The 20,264-nt window shown below is 35.5% G+C and overlaps 1 protein-coding gene across 6 annotated transcripts in view; it reads right to left on the reverse strand.

The window, feature by feature from the left end:
• Positions 1-20,264, reverse strand: part of LOC145662550 (uncharacterized) — a 436,952-nt gene that overhangs the window by 103,781 nt on the left and 312,907 nt on the right. For 3 of the 6 annotated variants that reach the window (XM_081728248.1, XM_081728231.1, XM_081728240.1), the window contains exon 3: positions 10,921-11,351. The exons of the other annotated variants lie outside the window; for them this stretch is intronic. In XM_081728248.1, coding sequence (XP_081584374.1) covers positions 11,241-11,351 — 111 coding nt within the window. In that variant the 3' untranslated portion in view covers positions 10,921-11,240. Of the gene's footprint in view, positions 1-10,920; positions 11,352-20,264 lie in introns of those variants that run through there. 6 annotated transcript variants of the gene reach the window in all.

Raw genomic sequence — 20,264 nt, forward strand, 5'->3', positions numbered from 1 at the left:
TGAAGAAAACATCCTTTGTGAGGAAAAATGTGTCAGTTGTCGCCGTTGGGGGTAGAGAGGGTATAAGCATGTTCACACAAGATGCGGGCAAAGAGAGGCAGTGAAGGGTGGGGAGAAAAATGTATGTCACTTGTTGCGGGTGGGAAGAGAGGGTGGGGAGCGGGTAGAAACTTGTTCACACAAGACATTGATGATGGAAAGAGAGGCGGGGACGGGTGGGTTCTCCCGTTCACTCAAACTAGAGGGAATGATTGGTCCCCAATGGTTAAACATTGCAGGCGGAGCAAACTGGTTTTTCCTGGCCAATCATATCGCAAGGTTGTTTGCATAGGGTGTGAGAAACTGAACTTCATTCTTCACCCTCAGTATTGCAATAGCAGTTGAAGAAAGAACACATCAGTCTGCAAATTTCGTACTGAGCGCGGCTGAAAATGGCAAAGTTAAGTCTGTCATTTAAGAACCACGCAAGCTAAACGAAAGAAGTGCAGTTCGCAACAAGAAAAATAAATGAAAATAAATAAATATTTCTTCCTTTCCTTCCTTTTCCCCCACCATCTTAATACTTTACTCCGTAAAACAAAGCACCATTAAAAATCGTTGCTAAACATTGGAGCTTAAAGGGTGTAATCATATTCATTATTCATAATTTTCTAGTTCAAATAAGACTGTTCAATTAGTTACGAGCTTTACAAGTCAGATCATAATTAAATTAATGGGGAAAAACCTTGTGGGAACTAGGGACCGCGTTTTAAGCCATATACTGAAGTTCTAATTATCTAAATCATAGTTTTAATTCTAATTTAATTATAATTTCAATTCAAGAAACGTATTAAATCATGTTTAAAGCTAGGAACACCGTTCAAACTCGTATCCTCAATCAAAATCGTGTTGGATCGCGTTCAATAACGTATACCATTGATCTAATTATCTAAATCGTAGTTTTAATTCTAATTTGATTATAATTTCGATTCAATAAACGTATTAAATCATGTTTGAAGCTAGGAACAGCATTCAAAGCCGTATCCTTAATCAAAAATCGTGTTGGATCATGTTTAAAGCTAGGGATTGCGTTCAATGACGTATACCAATGCTCTAATTATCTAAATCATAGTTTTAATTCTAATTTGATTAAAATTTCGATTCAAGAATCGTATAGGAACATGTTTCAACAAGAAAGGAGGTCATTCCACTTTTCCAAACAACCTCTATTGCACAAGTAATAAAACCACTTCCCCCAGAAACCTCCCCCAAGCCCGGGGCCGGTCTCTCCAAAGCCGACACGGCCATATTGACATCGAAAGTCGTTAGGTAATAAAGCAATTAAGGGGGCAATAAAATCTATTGTCTACGACTTATAGCTTCAATACTACTGACATGTCTTTTTAGCACGAACGCTATATTATATAAACCTAGGTATATTCCTATGAGACGGGAAGAGATCTGGAATCATTTGAGTTCCAACTAACTTTAACCTAAGTTTCACTTAATTTAACATTTGTCCGCACAGACTATAAAACAGAACCCACTGTTCAAATTGAGACCTAAACCACTATTTGGGTTTGTATCGAAACCTTATACCTCCTCACCAGGAATGTAACTCTGAACCCGAATTGAACTCGGAATCGCGAGTAAGAAAGCACAATCGTTAGAAATTGGGCTACAAATGGAGTGAAACCCCTTATTTTAATTGCCATATTTGCCACCCTTCTGGAACTAATATTGATCGGACCGGATACATACACAGACGGGTGGGTCTTGGGGATCCGAAATTCCCCCTAGTAATCCCGACTTTTCTGTAAATTTAGTCTAGTTTTAAAGGTGATTTTTTTTTACAAACGTTAATATAATTCATTTTTATATTAAATTTGAACCCCGCCATAAAGCTTTGAACCTCTCCCAAAATAAATTCCAGCGTACGTGCCTGCATCGGACTGCTGTTACTGAATAATTGGAGCAATCTGTCTAATAGTGCCAGCTAGTCACATTGGTGAAAATTACTTAGTTTATCGGTACAACCAACAGGAAATGAAATTTTAGAAGAACTATATTGTACTGCTATGCAGTTACAAGGTGCATGTAAAAAAAAAAAAAATAGTTACGTTGTGTTGAACAAAATTAAATGAGTGAGAATAAATTATCGTGCGTAGTTTCTAAGAAAATCGATAAAACAAACTTATTTTTTGTAAACCTAAGATATGTGCTGTACGTTACGCTAAAGCTGATCATGAAGTATACAGTTACCAAGCTTTTTATTATGACCCTAACAGGACGACGAGGAAGAGGATAGTATACAGCAGCCATATGTAACAGCTGGTCATTGGACCGGTTGCGGCCCACTGAACCTTTTCATCCGGTCCACCTCATCCGTTATTGGAAATTTATTTCTTAGGTTTCACCTTTCGGAAATTTATTTATTTCACCTTAAAACATCCTTGGCGTTGGAATATCCAGTGTTCCACCGAACATTGAGAGATCAGTTCAAAACATGGATAAATTTCCCATTAAAATAGTAAGTAAATAGATTTTGTCTGCATTTTTTAAAATCGGTAAATATTTTGGTTCCCGTTATAGCAATTTTTCTGTTCCTGTGATGTTACTGTACGATGAACAAATTTCTCCACTCAATATGGCTATTCAATTCTTGTGAAACTGTTATCCGTTTTCTCGTACGGCCCTCAACATCTTTGAGATCAACACGCCCTCTGTTCCAACTTGCACATGGCTGGTATACTGTACATTATAGTTAATGCCACGTAGCACAAAATTATTATCATCTATTTTTAAACTTCAATTCTTGTTTTACTATGGTATTATCAAAACATAATGCAAATATCAATAGATGTATCAAATTGATAAGAACAAAACATACTTGAAGGTGAATTATCATCATGAGTAGTTTTGGAGAAAATAGCAACGAAAAAAAAATTAAGATGTTAAAAGTGCGATGATTGTTCCCATTCTGATGCGGTTCATTAGTTTTTATTCTGCTGGAATTTTTTTTTTAAATAATTGGTTTAAGAACTGTATACGAAGTAGCAAATTGTATAAATTGTCCGAATGATACCATGCTTCAAGGATTAGTAGAGAAGTGTATCGTTAAGTTTGTTAAGTTTCAGTTTGGAAAGAGATTGTGGACATGTAACAGTAGCAGCACGCTCAGTCAGTGAAGAACCGTCAAACGAAGTGGAAACTTGAAAATAAATGCCAGTAAGCCTCTTCGACGTCAAAATGCGTAATACCCGCAGGTAACTGCGTTCGAACGATGAAGAATGATACATAGTGCACCTTCCAGCTTATTCAACAGTTTCTCACAACAGTGATGTGTATCTATTATATTTCAGCAGAACAGGTTGGCAAACATCAGACCAAACATCAAACATCAGAACAGGTTGGCAATGAGCAACAAACATATATTTTGTAACGCTAAAAATTAGTTTCTCTTGATTTTACCAAAAATTCCACATGAGAATATAACCTGTAGCAGCTTTTTCTTCTTTCAGAAAAAAATTTTCGGGACGCACGCTTAGTGTCCGGAGGGGCACATTATTTTCACACGATACTATTCAATTTATTATTAATATTGTAGACGCATTGTTTGGTCTCCTCCGGGGGCGGGGCACTGAGAACTCCGGGGGGAGGGAGAGTGTCTTCCCCCCAAAAAACATGTCTGAAAGAAATAGTGAACTTACAGCACCTTGCTTTATTCAGATCTATCGATTGATATGTATGTCATCTTCAAACATATTTCCTATTAAATGCTAGTAATGTTGTGATATACACCAAAACTCCATATTGAACTTCTCCAGCCAAACCTGAGGCCTCGGTGATAAGTGTGTTTATCTCTGGTACGTGGGGTTCTAGGTTCAAGCCCAGCTAGCGCCAAGCGGACTATGTGATGGACAGACACCGTATGTGTGGGATTTCCTCCATTCTCTTCATTCAATCATTTGATTCATTCTGATCATCAATGTCGCCCTTAGCCTATTCGGCATAAGTGTAGAATGTAAAATTACATATTTCATTTTCCAGCCAACCTGAATAATTCCTTGATCAATGACTGCTTTCATTCAAAGAAAGGAAAGCTTTTTCTTTATGAGAGAGAGAGAGAAAGAGAAAGAGAGAAAGCAAATTGTGCTCCGAGACTTCGATTCGTAGAATGCTATAAAACTGTCGAATACGCAGAACGGTTCGATATAACCCCCTCGAGAAATTCCGCTGTACTGCCTGCAACTCTCTCTCGTACATTCTTTCTGCCGGGAGAAGCTTTTCCGTACCGTTAGCTTTTTCCGTTTATATTATTACTTACTACTACCACATCACAAAGCTAATACAGGAGAACAACAATAACAAAAGGAGAGAGAGAAGAAATAACGTATCGAACGGGAGAACGTAGAGAATTTTGTAAAGTGGAAATAAATGTGGAAATCTGTGTGGAAAATGCTTAATTGAACTTCTGTATGGAATGTTCAAAAGCAAAGTATATGCAATGATCAGTTTACAATTCAAGCTAAAATTAAAGCAATCATAGAATAGGGAGAAGAGAAGAAGCAAAACAAAACAGAAGACAAAAAGGAAAGGAAATGAAGAAACAAAACCGAGAAGTGGGGAGAGAAATAAAAGGAGAAAACTAAAGCACTTCAAACAAGAGTTCAAAAAAGCAAGCAAAACAAGAGATATTGGAATTAGAACAAAAGCAATAGAAGGTTCAATGAACGGAAATTGAACAAAGCAGAGAACAAGAAAAAAATTCTTACAAATAAAAAAATACCGTTTATATCAGAAGTAATTACTGTTTTTTTCACAAGGAAAAAGGCACGAAACAAACTAGAAAGAGCAGAAGAATAAACATTTCAAGAAGGCGAAAGAGAAAGTAATTAAAAAGATAATTCAACAAAGGAAAAGCAATTGATCTGTGAAGACTGGAAACAGATGTTTTTGATTACCTCTTCCTGTGCGTATATTCGCTGAACTTTGTAGTACCATACCAGTCGGTACAGTACACTACATTCTCTAGCATATATATACGAATTGCGAATTCCCAGACTGAATTAAGTTAATATTGTGTACCCAAGTTTAACTTCCGTTTATGGTAAGAAATATCGACTTAGTCGTAACGTTTTCCCACGAAGTACACTGAAACCTCTACATAACGGAAATCGATAAGACATGATTACTAGTAAAGATGGAGGTGTTAGTTAAAGTGTGTTTTAGACAAATCTAAATTACTCACAACTCATGTGATAGTTGTATACAGTACACAGTTAGTACATTAGTTATAACTACAGATGTGGGTCGAGTAAATACCCAGCGGGTAGGTAAATAAAAATGGGTATTTACCCCTTTTGTATTTACCTACCCAAAAATGGGTATTTTCTGAAAGTTCAATTATTTTGAAATTTTAAGAATTGTTAACCATACCGGTGGCCTTTTTTATATTTTGGGGTCTGTCAAGCGTGTTTGCTCATTCATTCATTCTAAATATGCAAAATAATAACCAATTGACCCCGTTCATGTGCGGTGCAGGTTTGCAGGCAATTTTGACCATGGCCCATCCGCGATACAATTTTGGATATTATTTGTTATTCTAGGTTAAAGCGACATCTAAAACCATTTTTTTTAAAAGAAATATTTTTCTCGAAGAACTTCATAGGTAAAGAGGAGATCAAAATATTGATTCGAGTGTTTTAAAAGGGGAAATGATGGGGATGAGCTGTTACAATTTTCAGACTAAGCCCTCGTGTACATCTATACATGCATCTAAGTTTGAACATCGATCAAGCCAATCTTGAGAAATAATTAACTTTTCCGATTTTACGTCATTGCTCACGAACAAGTCAGAGTTGAAACATGAGAAATTAATGTCTCCTGGGGATACCTACATTACCACCCTCTTGTCTCAAGATTGATCTGGAGCTATTTTACTATACTTATCCACCTATGCCCTTTCTTCACCAAGGTGTGAACGGCTTTTAAACTTGGATTAGTTTCACCAAGACTTAAAAAATTAACAAACCGTAGTATAACTTCAAGCCTTAGGTTGTCCAAACATAGAAATCGTATATAAACCCACTTTGTTAAATCCTTGGGAGACAGCCCCAGTTTTAAATGTAAAGTCTGCGATACGCCACCGATTTTCAAGAACCCTATCAAGTTATTTTGTATTTTCATTTGAGAACAGATGTTTTGATACTCCTTCAATCCAACATTTTTTCCCGAAATGTGCAATTTTGAAATTTTAAAATTTTCAGAAATGTTTCACAGAACTCAGACAACCGTTATACGAATAAAAGATAAACGAAAACTAGATCATGTATATAAAGGATTACATATCAGAGGCTACAACTAATTGAATAAAGACGACCAAAATTATCGAAATCTTTCCGAGTTGAACATTATGAAGGTTCAAGTTAATCATGAAAGGATGTTATCTTATGTCTACTAGTTTCCAACTTAAAAGAACATTTTGGAGTAATTTTAATGAAAGGAGAAAGTGAGTTTGATATAGTAGGTATAGTCGCATTTATTATATGAAAAAATACATTAATTTCCGTCAAATATACAGGCTTTTCTTGACTTTTTATGGCTTCTCAGGTTCAACGTTACTATTTCGGATTTTTGATAGAATCTTAATATTGATGTTTCTTAAAACAAATGAAGACCATGGAACCTTAACGTAGTCTTACAGGAAGTATATTACAGGAAGCGTTGAAGTATATTACAGGAACTTCCCATTTTTCAAAAGGTTCATAACAGAAGTCTTCATTTACTGGCCAGTAGAATATAGAAGGCCCAGAGCGATTCGTGAATTACACTCTGACGTGCAAAAATAATAATTACAAAAATACCAAAAGCACCCTTTTTATTTTTTTTAACCATATCATATATGTGCTAAGATGATTCTATTTAAAAAGTTTCGTAGTTCTAACTTACGAGCAATGACAATTTGTAACGGAACTTAAAACTGTATATTTCCGTACATAAAAAAATAATTACAAAAATACAAAAAACACCCTCTATTTTTTAACCATACCATGCACGTGTTAAGATGAATGTACAAAAAAAAATTTCATAGTTGTAACTTTTGAGCAATGGCACAATTTGTAAAAACCTTAAAATTTGCTTTGTATGCCCATTAATGTTTGACAGTGTAACCTTTTGCAAGGTTACTTAGAATTTACTGAAAGAGCAAAAATTAAGCTTTTATTTGACACCTACATGAGCCCAATAACTTCAAAAAAATAAGGAAGCTTTGGTAATTTAGTTTCATGATGCTGAGTGCCACAAAACGAAATTGAAGCAAAATTCATGTTTCAAAAATTTCTCCCCATCTCATTTCTCATCCAAAAAATCGGAAAAAATTAATTTAGCATAATTTCATTGGTAATGTATGAAAAAAAAATTTTGAAGAGAATCTAAGACATTGAAGCACAGTGCTCTAGATGATTTGACATGGAGTAACCCTTGTCTGAAGAGATTATGAATGTTCTGTAAAAACATAACCCTGAAAAGTTTTTAATTATCATAGGAGATAACGCGTCCAACATGAGAGCAGCTTTTAAATTAGTAAAACATAATTATCCTAGTATAGTATCTTTGGGTTATCTTGATCATCATCTCCATTTGTTTTGTTCTGACATAATCGGATGTCCATCGGTAAAGACATTACTGGGAAGTGTAACTGATGTTGTTAAAACAATCGAACGTAGCCGTAACCTGCAAGCACTAGTTACACAAAACTGAAGGGAGAAAATGGTTACAATTTCGTTAAAGTTGCCTGAAAAAACAAGATGGGGAAGCCATTCACAATGCCTCCAAAGTGTGCTTGTCAATAAAATTGGACTTCAGACGCTCGCGTGAGTGAGGAATTGTCATTACCTTCAGAAATCATGAAAAGACTTCTTGATGATGTATTCTAGATTTGCATAGAAACCTTGTAGCCATTTTGAAACTTATAGTGAATTTGATTAATTGCTTCGAGTAAAATGAGTATCAGATAGACACTTTTCACTCAAAATTCTAGAGCCTTCATCTAACTCTGAGAGAACAGTTACCATCATCAATCGTTTCGAAAACAGAAGAGCAATCAATGATGAAAAATTTAAACAAAGAAGTGAACCCGTCTTGGGTCCAATTCATCTGGCTGCAGAACTCCTCAATCCCACTTTTCACGGCTGCAAATTGACCGTTGAAGGATTGCTTGATGGAGTAAACTTCGTTTGCGAAGTTGGAAAACAAATGAGATTGAATTCTCTTTTACTGAGATCAGATTTGACTGACTATAGGGACAGGGAAGGAAATTGGGCAAGGAAGTTTTTGTGGGACGGAGTAGAACAAATGAGCACTACTTTGGTGGGGAGGGTTTCGAGACATCACTGAATTAGCTGATGTCGCCATTCGAGTCCTTTGTGCTCCGGTTACATCTGCTGCCACAGAAAGAACTCTCTCTACATTTAGTAAAACAATAAATTGTTTATCATTGGAGAGGACAGGAAAACTAACATATCCTACTTATAACTGGAAGCTTTTAAGTAAGAGATTGCCTGAAGTTTCACGGATGCAACACTCATTGCCAGGATCACCAAGGAACAAGTCACCAGCTGTTGGCATGGAACAGAACAAAACACCAGAAACATTGGAAGAAGATACAGAGAAATGAGTGACATAGAAGAAAATTAAGAAGCGAGTAATAGTGATGTTGATATTGAAGAATTGTGTGATTATTCCGACTCTGATCTTACGGTTGATTCTGAGTAGGACAGTAAAATTTGTGGTCGTTTTATAGTACTCTAAATATGATAGAGTTTAATTGCTGTTCTATACTGAATAGTTTAAAGTATAAATATTACTGAGTTACTATACAGCTTATTGTTGTTTATCACATTAATATTTTAAATATGCTATTCCAAAATTTTTTCACAAAGAATTATTGTTAGGGTTAAACTCCATTTAGTGAACACTTCTAAAAATCAGGAATTAGTTACTTAAGTGTTTTACGAAATGTTGTTTCTTATTTTATGGACAATTTTCTTTCAACGGCATATTTAGTAAATAATTTAATCGACAAATTTATTACATTTAATTACCTTGATTATTCTGCAACTTTCGTAATCGGTAAATGTATATTTTTTAAGTTTCTAAGTGTTTTCAAGGTTATTAGTTACTGAAGTCGAGTTTCTTTACTATGATGTAACTATATCAACAACTTCTTGTTACAGTGTAATTTCTTAAACAGATTGAATCTATTAATTCAGTAAACCAGGTGTAAAACTTAAACTTATTGATCCAATTCTTTGCGTACTCGACAATTCAGTACATCTCATTGCCTCGTGAAGAAAGTAACCAGCCGTATCTGTAATATCAGATCAGTTTTTTTTTAATTATTAAAAAGGTTGTTTTAAGGTAATGTTAACTATATGTATAATAAAATTGTTGTAAACTTTAGATCTTTAAAATAGGAAAGCAATTATTAAGAATTCATTTACCGCCATTAATAAATTTGGTAAACCAAAAGAAAACTTATTTCTTTAGTAAGAGATATCCTGCTGTTACTTAAATACTTTAGTTAGTGTGTTTATCAGTGATTTGAGAAAAGTAGAGAATGTATTGTAAAATAAAAAGAAGATGAACCAGATCGAGAAAAATGGAGAAAGTTTCATGAGAGGCGAACCTAAGGAAGAACTTAAATTTCGTGTCATTAATACCAGGAGCTGCTGGCAGGCAGAATACTTAATAATAGTGTATGACTGGTTTCATAACTGATGACTGATTATTGACGATATATATATATATATATATATATATATATATATATATATATATATATATATATATATATATATATATATATGTGTGTGTGTGTGTGTGTGTGTGTCTACCCAGTTTTTTACAGCACGCTTCATCACTGCAACCGTCAGCACATTGCTTCAAGTTTAAACTTACGGTCTCAGTTACAGATCTGTCGCAGACAGCAAGACCTAGCACGTCGGAGAAGTGCAGGAAGCAGTCATCACAACGTTATTGCCAGTCCTCCAAATGTGAGTGGGTCGAGAAAGCATGGGAATTAATTTTCCGCAATCTGTCCAATACATTTGAAGCGTCGAAACTGCATCCTTAAAGACTTAACTTCTACACAATATAACTGCCAACGTAGTTCGCACTCTGAGAATGAAAATATATCGATGACTTACGAAAGAAATTTAATATAATGAGGATTGTTTGTCCCACACGTTCTATAAAAGAGGATTATTTGTCAACCTGTAGTTTTTATGTGAGACAAATTTCTACTTGTGTAAGTAAACTAGCTGAACTTTAGTTACGGGTCGAGTGGAACCCTATAGGTTTACACTATCCAAATAGAAAACAAAATATTAGTCTGCATTATGGTCTGGTTCGGTACTTAGAGATTATCATTGATTCATTTCGTTTCAACTAGTAATTGTTTCGTCTTGAGATATCGACAGGACTCCATGTAATGAAGTCATTAACGCTCTCGCTTTTGGTGCGAGTGGTTCGGGTTCGATACCCGGTGGGTACACTCGATCAAAGAAGTATAGAGTTTTTTTTTTCAGGCTAACCATCATGAGTGAGGTTTTCCTGGATTTTCCAAATTTACATCAACAAATGCCGGGTTGGTGTCTTACATAATGGTTTCAGGCAGCTTCTTTCTTTCCCTGTTGCTTTCTTCCTCCTCAACTCTCTGCACAGTATCATCGCCGAGGGACACACTTACATAGATGCAAAAAAAAGGTCAGAAATCTATTTCTTAACCCTAACCGAGATATCGCTAGCTCACTGATACCTACATTCAATGCCTTCACTACCCTCGCTTCTTCACTATACCAGCGCAGTACCTCACTGGCTCTATAATACTATTTCCACGACATTGTAGAAATTCTGCAATAAGCCCCAAGCGTACAGAATTGAATCTCTTGGATCTATCCGTCCGATACATTTCAAGAAGAATCCAGCTAAGTTGCAATAAGACGTGTGTCTAGCGTCTTTAGGAATTTTTTTCACCTACAAAAATTTGTTCAGTAATAAGAGAAGACATAATGTGATTTTCCTACGTTTCGAAAGATTTAGCCATCCTAATGAATAATTTACAAGTTATATTTACGAAGAAGCTGTAGATGTATAAAACTAGACTCTTGGACCCTAATTAATTTACATAGTTCGTTATGTTTGGAACTATATACTATCAAAATTTTAAAATAATAGCTATTAAATTGTCAAAAGAATAGCTATCCACCCTTGCAATATCCAGAGAAAGACTGATTAATAATTATCGCATTCTTACCTGTTATTTCGCGTTTAACTACTAATGTTCTTAAGCAGATATTCTTGCTACTCACCTGAAATTAGAAGAGAAAAACAGTTTATTAAAGTTTACTCTGATTCAATACTCGCCATATTTACTATATTTATACTATAGATATTACTTTCCGGAAAACCATATTTTCTGTACATTTGTGTCCAACTAACATTAAAATACGACTAAGATTAAGATTTTGATGTTCACAATCATCCCTCGCTTTAACGGACTAAAGATTGGCAATGCTGGTTTGATGTTGCAGTTTGTTCCCAAGTTCCGCCACAATTACATTGTGACAAAGAATAATAATACAATGTTTGTAGTTTTAATCAAGAACACTATCCAATCTTACACTGTAAAATACTTAGTACATTGTTAGTATACACTATACTACAGTAAATTCAGAGTAAATTTAATACGAGGACTTTGAAACTGAATCGACGGCAACAGACGCTGCTTAACTCTGGTGCGTAGGGTCCCTCGTTCAAGTAAGTTTGTGGTGGACAACATCGTGTCCGTGGGTTTTCTCGGGGTACTCCCGTTTCCTCCAACTATCTCATTCCACCAATTCTCAAATCACTATTCATTTGCCTTAATGATAGTTTCCTTTGGGCTAAAGGGTATTATCGTGGGGCGTTAAATATTTCATTTAACTTTTTGCATCAGATGCTGTCTTTTGATTCCGAAACCCGTTAAAGCGACGTCTATAAACCTGAAGGATCAGTTTATACGTAAAATCCCTTCTTTACCTTTATTTGTAGTCTTTACATATTTTTTCTTAAGAAAATGATCGGATTGTATAATGTGAATCTAATTAACTGTAAACGTCTAGTTAAATGTAATATTTAAATTTGGTAAGGTATCTAGTTGTTGAGCTACATCGTACGATAATATTACATTTTTGTCACCAGATGTGTGTAATACCGCAAAGCAGAAGCAGTAACAGCGTATCGAAACTGAACGTACGATAATATTGGAGTTAATTCATTTAAGTTAGTGTTTTGTCGAAACGTCATTCATCGTGCCCGTTCAGCGTGGTTATGTAGACAGTTCAAGGCGGGATCAGAATAAATAAGAGTTTTCAGATAGAGATCGAATCTGGCAACGTCTTACCATACTAAATTGTTCTACAATATATATTTGTACTGCATCTTATCAATGAGAAATAGATTATATCACGAGCTACAACTGTGTTCGCTAATTCGCAGTGAAGTACTGGCCTGTTACTAAGAAATCCGGAACGCAGAGTACTATAGAATGTGACAGCGTCCAAAATTGAGAGAGGATATGGTCAAATATGCTACAAAAGATGAGAACTTAAAAACGAAAATTTCCTCTTTTCTTTTGTTTGTTTACATCAGTTATAAATACTTTGCAGAAATTTGAGTTTAAAAGAAGGGATAGTAATCATTCTTCAATGTGTTCTATTCAACGCTGTGACTGTTATGGTATCAATAAAAAAGATTTTTAGTTTAACGTCCCACGATTATGTCTGCTATTCTAAGGGAGACGAATGATCAATGCAAGTGAATAATAATGCAAGAATTGATGGAATTTGAATGTGGGAGGAAACGGGAGTACTCCGAGAAAACTCATGGACACTATGTCCATTACAAACCTACTTTGTCGGGGATCGAACCAGAAACCTCAGACAGAAGAGGTAAACACTCCACCACTTAGCCACCGTTTTTTTTGGAAGTGTCATAATCTGATATTCGTACACTGACAATATACGTACACTGATGTGCTCAAAAGTTTTTTTTTTTAATGTATCAATTTTCTTTAAAAAAGTATTGCCACCTACATATCATTCGAACTAATGAAAGTGTTTCTCACTTGAAAAATATTTGAGAAACAGTGTGATATACCTATCAAAGTTCCATAAATAAGCACGCGTGGTTCGGAGTCTAAAATATCGCTTAAATTCAGCCAGCCTGATAACTCTCTCTACAGAAAAAAAGACTAGAACTCGTCCGCATAAAAAGAAAAGAATCTTATGTAAAGTCTGGCGATGAGCGAAGGCAGCTGTATTGGGACAAGATGTATATGGTAGAAACGTGGAGCCGCCTCCATGACGTCTGAGAGCTATTGATTTGTCTCACTTGTTCCCTCATCGGTGCCATGAATCGATCTCTGACCCATCGTTCTCATTGTTGATAATAGTAAGGAGTGGTCAGCAAGTATGACATAGAAGATTATGTTGACTAATTATGCACAATAAACAAATTTGTTTGCATAAAGGAGAAAATGGCATTAGTTTGGTTTATTGAAATGGTTCTTATGAATACATGTTACAGAGGGATATGTTAAGAAAATCTATATTCTTTTGATTTAGTTGAGCCATGGTGGCGTAATAGCTAAGGAGTCTTATGTATCAACCGGAAGATCCCGGATTTGATTCCCGCTGGAGGAATTTGCTCGTCCAACTCTCGTCAAAGTGCGGTTTAGAGATTTACTTGTAACTTTTGGCACATTGGTACTTCGAGAAACGGGAAATAAAGGTAGAAACAGAATAAGCTGACCACATGACCTTTATATATTACGATCATGGACTGTCAAGCCTTACCTTCACATCAACTGTTCCAAATAGGAGCGTACAATTTGCATTGTTGCTTGGTTCCTTTTTCGGGCTGAGTTTACCGAGGATATGACACTTACAAATAATAATAATTCAACGTCCCAAGGTTATGCCTTGTAGGCTAAAGGAGACGGATAACGAACAATGTTTCTTCCAGATATGTTCTTTTTGGGGGATGGCACAGTCCTTCGGAGCTCTGACAGTATCCCGAAGGAGACCAAAATAATACGTCTATAATATAATAATAAATAGAATAACACTGTATGAAAATATGTGCCTCTCTGAATACTAAGTGTGCCGCCTGGAACATTTTTTTCTGAAAGAAACATTGATAACAAAAGCTTGTTGGGAGATTGGCAAGATCTGCTAAGTGTGTTAGAATTCGCAATATGAAAACAGATTAAGAGAAGAAAGAATTTTATTCACTGTGCATATAGACCTAATGTTCGTTGATATGACTTTGCAGGCGTATACTAAGTATTTTTTTTTATATATATTGCCTAAAATTTAAGTTTATATTGATGGCATTTTGAGTGAAAATCGTATTTGGTATTTAAGTACATGTCAAGTAGTACACTGCGATAATTTATTAGCAGAACTGATTTATAATTTATATACGAGAATGTTTATGTGTAGTTAGGCCTACTTAGTAAGCCTAACGCTGTAAGTGAAAGATATGGTTAAAGCATTAAATGCAGCACTCATCACAAAAAATAATTATAGTTATAGCAAAGCTATTGACTAAAAGAATTTGTGAAATGCGAATGTGGAAGTAACGGGATAATCCAGAAAAACCCACGACATGACATTATCAACGGGAGACTCACGCCGTCTGTCAAACCAGGGATCCCTAGCCATAGAGATAAGCGCCCTACTATTGAGCCACCATGCCCCTCTCCACGTGAGAGATGAAATCCGAACCATGAGTGTTCCTGCTCGAATCAAATTCTAGTTTTCTTCAACCATTTATAACAGCTCTCTCTCCTCCAGGACAAAGAATTTCGTATGTAAATTTATCTCTGTTTTAATAGGCATTTGTTACCCACAATAACAAGGTACATGGTTCGATCCCCGCTCGTGTCAAGTGAGTTTTGTGGTGGAACAAAACAGTCTGTGTGGATTTTTCACAGTTTCTGAAGTCTTCATTTGATCTGAGCACAATATGATTGGGAAACCGTGATGTTTTCTGGCGAGTCAATATTTACCCAGTTCAATCTTCAGTACAAGCACGTGAGCCACCCCGACAACCAGAGATCTGATCGTTATATCCTCCCAACAGTGAAAAGAAAGTGCTGGTACGGGCTTCCATTCTGCCCAAGGATAAGGAGCTATATGGATTATGCTAAGAAACAACTAAAAACTGACAGATTTTACAGATTCTACGGAAGAAGCTTACAGCAGTTTTGAACATTCACCATTGTAATTATTTTCAGCATGACGAAACACCTTGTCATGGTACCGAGGACGTTAAATCCTGGCTTGTTTCTCGTAGCTAGCAGTTACCTGATCCATTGTCAGACAGTTTACAATATCTCAACATCACTGAAAATGTTTAGTGATGTACATCATAAAGAGAAGAACCTACGGAAAATTAACATTTTATACCAAGCTTGAGGTGCGAATCAAGCAAGTATGGATCAGCAAAGTTTCACACGATTTCTGTCGATGTTTGGCTCACGCCAATGCCTAAGCACGTAAGAAATGTTGAAGAACAAGGAATATACTAAAGTGATAGCTTTGTGCATTAGATGTGTATTTGTGTATATTCCAAAGCTTCTAAGGGTATTAAATATTAGCAAAAAAAAAAAAAAAAATCAATAAATTTTGAAGTTACACATAAAAATCATATTTTAAAATTTTCCAAACTTTCGGCTACGACTGTACATAGAGATCAACAAGAGTGAGCAAACTTGTCATTTCGAAGCCACAATCAGGAAAAAAATGATAGAAACGATACGAAAAGACTCAAAATTTGAGATGAAGAGTGGGTACAGAACAGTGATTATTTTGAGCTTACATTCCATTCGTGCATCGGTAGGTGCGGCGACAGACTAATCTCGAAGCACAGAAAGAGCTTTATGAAGCCTTGTAGAAACTAAAAACTATAAAGAAGGTACTGAAAACTGGTACTATGGAATCTAGGCTTAAAATAATTACCGTGCTGTTTTACAGACTTTAATTCGCGATTTCGTTCTCGACTTTGTATTTTTCATTTACGTTTCGAACAATTTTCGGTGGGTTGTAACTGAAATTGCGTTTGCATCCATATCGGCCTATGATTTTGTTTTTTCAGTGTGAAGATTCAACTACGAAAAGCTCTTTAACGTATACGTATTATATATATATATAATCTCCAGTTGTTTATTTTCATTACTGTGTGTATATACTTTTCAGCTTATTTTATTACACTTATTTCATATGCAATATGTTTTTCGCTGAGTATTTTCATATTCTTCTTTAATTTTTATTTCCACTTTGAGAGAAATTTTATCGGCGCTCGAATGATAATACATCTGCTGCAATTGCGAAAAGAAAAGCAAAGAGCGAATAGAACCGCTATTTGCATATGAAATGAAGTACTTTAAAAATAAACAGAGAAGCAATATTGACACTAAATGAGCATTCAGAATATCATGTGTTTGCAACGAGAGTCGTAACGTATTTCTCGCAATGTGAGAGTTCCAACAGCTTTTTTCAAACCATTTTGTTAGTGTTAACGATTAAAAGATTTGAATAATTTAAAATTTACCATCTCCAGCAGAGCTTCTCGAAAAGAAGAACCAAATTAATTTGAAACCAAATAACAACATGGTAGAAGAAATAAAAGAACTTCTTAATTATTCGATATGCAAACTATGCTATGCATAAGTATCGGAAATCTATAGAACGGATACGTCCGTCCGTCTGTCGACAGGTATCGAAAGAAAAGCAGGAAAATATATTTACAACAGTCTTTTTTTTCTTCCTTTCGAAACAAATTGATGATACCAGCAGCAGGTTTGATCATCTCCGCTGACTTTCTATTCAAACCTCAACTGGCACATGAATATTTCCGGTTTGAACGTTGATCGGAGAAGGGAAAGCGAGAAGCGGTTCTTTGAAATCGATTCAGCGTCTCCTGAAAGATTTCATTTGCTCCGTTAATCCTATATTAAAACCAGAAGTGCTAGAAATTAACTATTTCCCGTTTTCAACTTTACAAAACTTTAGTTTTTTTTTTTTTTTAAATTTATTTATCATGAAAATATACCATATTTAACCACACGTCTGCTGAAACCGGAAGTGATAAATTTACTATTATTTTTTGTTTCGATATTAATTAGGATTAGGAATTAAGTTTCTGGGCTTTTGGCATCTATGGCCATGTTAGCCCGTCACGTATGAAAGATTACTTCCCTCGGCGATCTCACTATCCGAGGAAAGGGAAAGAAGAAAGGATTGGGGAGGAAAGTAAGCGGTCTGAGACCTGTATGCTAAGTACCATCCCGGCATTTGCCTGGTGTGGATGAAAACCCAGGGAACCTCACTCTGGTTGGATGGCCTGAAAAAGCTTTTTTAACAGGTTTTTCGAACGAGTGCTCCACCGGGAATCGAACACGGGACCGCTCTTCAATATTAATATTCAGAGGGACAGAAAAAAAGAAAAATAAAATAAAGAGAAAGAATGAAAGGAAAGAAAGAAAGAAAGAAAAAGAAAAAAGAAAGACAAGAAAAAAACAAAGACAAGTAAGAAAAAAACAAAGAAAAGTAAGAAAGAAGAATCAAAAAGAAGAATTAAAGAGGAAAAAGAAAAGAGTGAGGGATAGCTAGTAATGGCTTTTTGATATGGATTCAGCGACCGAGGAACAGGTTCTTCTTTGACCTTATTAATTTACTGTAACCTGTAGTTATAGATGTGTTACTTTACATTTCAGTATTGAATTAGCGTAGTCTACCGTGGTTTTACACTGTGAAACAAAACTCACTTGTTATATTCATAATTTATTTTGCAGCTCATGTCAGTTTATCTTGCATCTTTTTCCTATTCTATTACGGTATAAATGTTAAATTGCTCGAAATATCAAATTTTATTTCATCTGTAACTGAGTTTGTTACGCGGATGCGTTTGCGTTCGAAAATAATGACTTAATAGTTCTCGTTACGAACAGAATATATCATTTAATGGTGTTAAATACCTAAGCCATAATTGTTTTGTTAAATCATAGATTTAGATGCGAAATAATGTTTCTGCTTTCTTTGAAAGGAAATGAAAATTTACTGATGTAGAAAGTCTAGTTAAACGCTCCTTACTTTCTCAAAACGTATTTACATTGTATATAAATTTAATATTACTCAAATATAATTAAATTTACAATAAAAATTAATTCACAAAATGAGATATTTTAGTTCTGTACAAGAAATCAATAGCATCAAATTTTGTAACTCCAGTCTGACAAGACAAAAAAAAACTTCGTATAATTCAATTGAGAGAAGAAATAAATACTCAACACCTTTAATGTGAGCCCCCTTTTAACTTTATGACTAATGGGAGTCTTCTGTGTGGGAGACTGGGCTCCAATCTAGGTGGGTGTTTATGTAGTTAGGAACACACAAAGCTGCAGATCCACGTCTCAAACAGCCTCGGAGCTCAATAATTACAAAACGACATTACCTAAGTATTAATAGTTTTGCTTCGCAAGTTCGTTCCGGACAATAAAATGTAAAGGGTGCCTAGCAACTATGCAATATCTCGAAGTCTACTGATTTTGTTCGAAGTACAGTAGAGCGTCGATTATCCGAACGTCGGTCAACCGAACGACCGCTTAACCGAACTGTGTACTCGCTCGCACCTGTTACTCTCCCATTCTACCGTCCATCATCCCCCTCACTCCCAAACCAAGTTTCCCACAGTAGTCGCCGCACTGAGCCACCGCTGGCGGAACATTGCTTCTAATGGGGCCTTCATAAGGCGCTGCTGACCGGCCAAGCCGCCAGTCGCTGTGTTTTAACAATCAGCACACTTCTGTCGGTTTGGCACTGGCTGTAGAAGTACAGTGCAGTACAGTACAGTACAGTTCGATTATCCGAACAAACCAGTTTTCCGAACACCCATGTCCCCCAATTACTTCGGATAATCGACGCTCTACTGTATACAGTTTCCTATGTCATACTGCAAGTAAATTTAGAGGACGGCGAATGGTATGGTGCATGAAGAACTAAACAAAAATGAATTCAAAAACTCCCTCTATCCAACTCTTGTTCGATTTTCAACACTGACGAGGTGTCGTAGAAGTTTTTAACTAACTCTGCGATAATTCAAAAGAGAGTTTCCGCTCTTTTGTCTATCAATGAGAACTTTAATAATATCGAATCTGCGTATTGTCTATCTTCTCAATTTCACAGGCTAAAATTAACTTTATCAACAATAATTATAAACGGGATTGTTATGTAAGCACGATTGTTAGTATCACATGCAAGGGTAGAATAAAGCTTCAGGTGCAGAAAGTAAAACATGTGGTTGTGACGTTAAAACAACAAATGAAACTGATCAATTAAAACGTGACCATAACAAACACTAACAATAACCAAAGCAGTGTTGCCAGACACTGCAAGCAAAATTACACACACCTTCCGTCCAAATTGCACAATTTTACACACAAGCTGGAAGACAGTGCACACAACATTACACAATACATAACTACCTATTTATATGTATATTATGTCTAATGACGTACATATCTATACGTACACTCATGTCCAAAATGATTGTCGCATATCTATAACAGGCTTGTTGTGCGAATATATTTGGATAATGATATCGCAGGGTACATGTAACCCTCTTACTATATGTATAATTGGCAGAGACATGTATGTGGTAAATTTCATGTTAAAAGATCTGTAAATAAGATCAATATAACGAAAAAAACTTTTCTTGTCCATTTAGCAACATTTTGATGTACTCATTCTAATTTTCGTATTTATAAGTTTTTTTCTATGAAATTTAGCACAAATATACATTTCCCGATTATACACATAGTAACAGTACGAGAAGTACCTTGCAAGTTTATTATCCAATTATATTCGCACAACACGACCGTTATAGATATGCGACAATCATTTCGGACATGAGTGTACATTTACCAGCCATTGTTCAGGGATTCAGCGCTTGATTTACTACTACTATTATTATATTATTATTATTATTATTATTATTACCCACAAGATTTTTAGCTTGAACCCGGGTTTGAACCAATTTCTCTTGCGTTTAAATCAGTCGTGTTACCGACTGAGCTAGGGCAGCCCCAATTTATCCTTATAGTACCGATATATTTTACTTTCTCATAGCACAGGCCTTTGTGACAATGTTCATAAAATATTTTAACTTAAAGTAAATCA

The sequence above is a fragment of the Thermobia domestica genome, chromosome 1 (genome assembly GCF_964235325.1).
Source record: "Thermobia domestica chromosome 1, izTheDome1.hap1.1, whole genome shotgun sequence".
Classification (NCBI taxonomy): domain Eukaryota; kingdom Metazoa; phylum Arthropoda; class Insecta; order Zygentoma; family Lepismatidae; genus Thermobia; species Thermobia domestica.